Genomic DNA, 3,349 nt, shown 5'->3' with positions numbered 1-3,349 from the left:
TGGAGGGGAGGGCAGTTAGGGATGACCAGTCCAGCAGGGGAAGGCAGTTGGGGGTGACCGGGCCAGCAGGCGAGGGCAGTTGGGGGTGACCGGGCCAGCAGGGGAAGGCAGTTAGGGGTGAGCAGGCTGGCAAGGGGGGACAGTTAGGGGTGATTGGGCCAGCAGGGGAGGGCAGTTAGGGGCATTTGGGCCAGAAGAGGAGTATTTAGGCATCGATCATGCTGGCAGGGGAGTGGTTAGGGGCAATCATGCAGGCAGGCAGGCGAGCAGTTGGGAGCCAGCAGTCCTGGATTGTGAGAGGGATGTCCGACTCCCAGATTGAAGAGGGTGCAGGCTGGGCTGAGGGACACACCCTCCACCCCTGTGCACAGATTTTGTGCACCGGGCCTCTAGTATAGGATATTTATTAAACTCTTAATACAGAAAGTATCCTATATATTTTCAATTGTTTGATTTATTTGGACCAGTGATACCTTATTTTAGTTCCTAGATTACCATTAATCTGATAGACAATATGTATGCATTTCTTAGAATAATGCACTTTTGTGTATACATATGAAACTTTACAGCTGATTTTAGAGGACCCTGAGCTCCAGTGTCCTAAATCGGACCTTTGACAATTAATGGAGATATTTTCTAAACCTTTGAGAAATGCCAAATTTGCAGATACCACTATAACAAAAGTGATACAGATTGCTTTTCTGGATAAGAATACTCACTTTCCCCCCCACCCCCATCTTTATCTTCTTTTCACTTTTAACACTAATGCTAACAGTTAGCTCTTTGTTGGGGCTTATTTTTTCCTAAAGAACCAAGATCTTTATTACATTATGAGAAGTATTATGTCCAAAATGAGTAGAGAATTAATAAACAAAACAAAAAAAACTTCTCTTTGAGATGTTGATGAAAGTGGTCTGTTAAATTGACTTACCAGCTAGGTAAGTCAGTTCTCTTTCACACAGTCGTCTCTCAGAAAATACACTTCAGATTTCTGTTACACATAACTATGTCATGTACCTTTAAGGCTGCTTTAGTCAAAATCACAATTGTTAAACTTGTAGGTGTCATCGATCTACTTGTATTGATATTTTATATGGGAATTTCCCTTTCCTAGAAAGCAAACCATAGATACATCTATTTTCACGACATCATATGACATAAAGAATATGATAGTGATTCAGTGTAGTGTCTCATGTCAAGAGTACTAAAAAGAACTTTATGATAAAGGATTAGCCTTTATTTTATATATTAAAAATATCCATTTTATGTGACGTAAAATTGATACATAAAAATAGTGAAGTATTTTTACTTGGAGTAGTATATTTCCTGGGTTCAGTTTTAGTGCCATAACTTCCAAGACTTTCTCCACTCCTGCATGCCCTCATTGGATAAAAATCATATACTAACTCCACTCATCTTGGTCATGTTCCTCTTCTGCCTCTAAACCTCTTCTTGTATCTCATTACTCTTAGGACAAAGTCCAAGCCCAGTAATTTGGGCCTTCTACTATTTGATCCCAACATGTGTTATTAGTGTGAAATCATAGTATTTGCCTCAATATTCCTTTTGTTTCTATTAAACTGAGTTGTTTCCTGTTATTTGAATTTGCTGTCCATTTTTCATAATTTTGTTTATGTTGCTGGGAACCAGGGGGAGTTAAAGCAATTGGCCTGTGGTCTATTTCTCTTCTGATTTCCAGGGGAATATTAGGGAAATAAAGAAGACAGGTGGCCTGCTCTTTTCTCCTTGCAACATGCTGGTAATTTAATCTTTTAGTGAATACAGACTAGGGTTTGCTATGAATAGAGTCCTTCTCCATGGAATAAACTCAGCAGGATAACTCATTTGGTATTGCTTATGGTAAACAAACCTTTAATCTATGGATCTGTGAGGTGTGCTTCTTTGAAGAATATTATATAGCAGTACCACTCTCTGGCACATAAAATGGACGTATTTATGTAACTAAATGCTCACCAATGTGTAAGGTAAGCTGTATGACCCACATAGAGACTTCACCTGTTCTGGACCAGAGAGTGCTGTCCACTGAGAGGAAAGGGCCTGGGAAGAAGTTCCCAGGCTCTTTGAGACCTCTCTCCCTGTTTTGTCTGCTCCTCTTGATCACTTATACCCTTGAAATCATTAGTAAAGTTACTGATTATCAGTAAAAGCTCTCAATTGAGTAAGTCTGCCTTGACGGTCCAAGCCAGTATTGGCTCACTCACTTCCTCTCTCCATTTTGTTTTGAAATTTATCCCATATTTCAAAGCCTAGTTGAGAAATGTCACCAAAACCTTCTGAACATATTCTAGCCTATAGCAATCCTTCAAATGAATCCAAACTCATCTTAGACTTGACTACATAAATTGCCTGTGGCAGTTTTTAGATTATTAACTTAACTTCCTTCTTGTTTAACTTCTTTTTCATACCTATGCTTTTACTCTTCAGGTAGCCTGTAAGCTTAAGAACTGGTATTTTATATATTGTGGGCACTCAAATACTGTTACTTTACTTTAGATTAGAAAATGAAGATAAAAAATCATAGCATTTGAGTGCTTGGAGTCATTCTTTTAGTGTATTTATATGTTTGTATCATACTGATATTTAAAGAGAAAATCTAATGAAAAAAATGAAACAGTTCTGAGAAAGTTCTTTTAAATTTTTAATCGACATTAGTTGTACTTTCGATATTATTATACATGTACTCTGAATCATAGCAATATTGTTTGTTTATCTTCTAGAGGGACAGTTAAGACACATAAAAACTGGGGAACCATTTGTTTTTAACTACCGAGAAGACTTGCACAGATGGAATCAGAAAAGATACGAAGCTCTAGGAGAGGTATGGTCATATATACAAAGTCTACCTTATATTTTTCAAATTTTGAATAGTCCAAATAAAAGTTTTAAAGTTGAAGTAGTTTATGGACTTGTTCTACAAAAAGATCTTGTTATATTATATTTTTAGGTTATTTTTAATGGTTGTTAGAAATACATTCTCAGTTTAAAAGTTTGTTTTTCTACATACATATTCTTCCTATGACCTTAATATTTTGTAGTGAGTCATTATATTAGAAACACAATGCCAATTTTTTTTCTGTTAATAAATCTTTATTGTTCAGATTATTACAGTTGTTCTTCTTTTCCTTCCATAGCTCCCCTCCACCCGGTTTCTAACCCACCCCCTGCTCTTACCCCTCCCCCGCACTGTTCTTGTCCATAGGTGTACGATTTTTGTCCAGTCTCTTCCCGCACACCCCACACTCCCTTTCCCCCCGAGAATTGTCAGTCCACTCCCTTTCTATGCCTCTGATCCTATTCTGTTCACCAGTTTATTCTGTTCATCAGATTT

General features: G+C 37.8%; 1 protein-coding gene across 1 annotated transcript in view; it reads left to right on the top strand.

Moving 5' to 3' along the window:
* FAM172A (family with sequence similarity 172 member A) overlaps window positions 1–3,349 on the top strand; it is a 253,346-nt gene that overhangs the window by 51,010 nt on the left and 198,987 nt on the right. Inside the window, exon 4 of the mRNA XM_015571579.1 lies at window positions 2,739–2,839. Within this exon, the coding sequence (XP_015427065.1) occupies window positions 2,739–2,839 (101 nt within the window). The remainder of the gene's footprint in view (window positions 1–2,738; window positions 2,840–3,349) is intronic.

The sequence above is a fragment of the Myotis davidii genome, unplaced genomic scaffold (assembly GCF_000327345.1).
Source record: "Myotis davidii unplaced genomic scaffold, ASM32734v1 scaffold44, whole genome shotgun sequence".
NCBI classification, from domain to species: Eukaryota; Metazoa; Chordata; class Mammalia; order Chiroptera; family Vespertilionidae; genus Myotis; species Myotis davidii.
The sequence above is the reverse complement of the archived record's forward strand: the minus strand, read 5'-3'. Positions and strand labels throughout refer to the sequence as shown.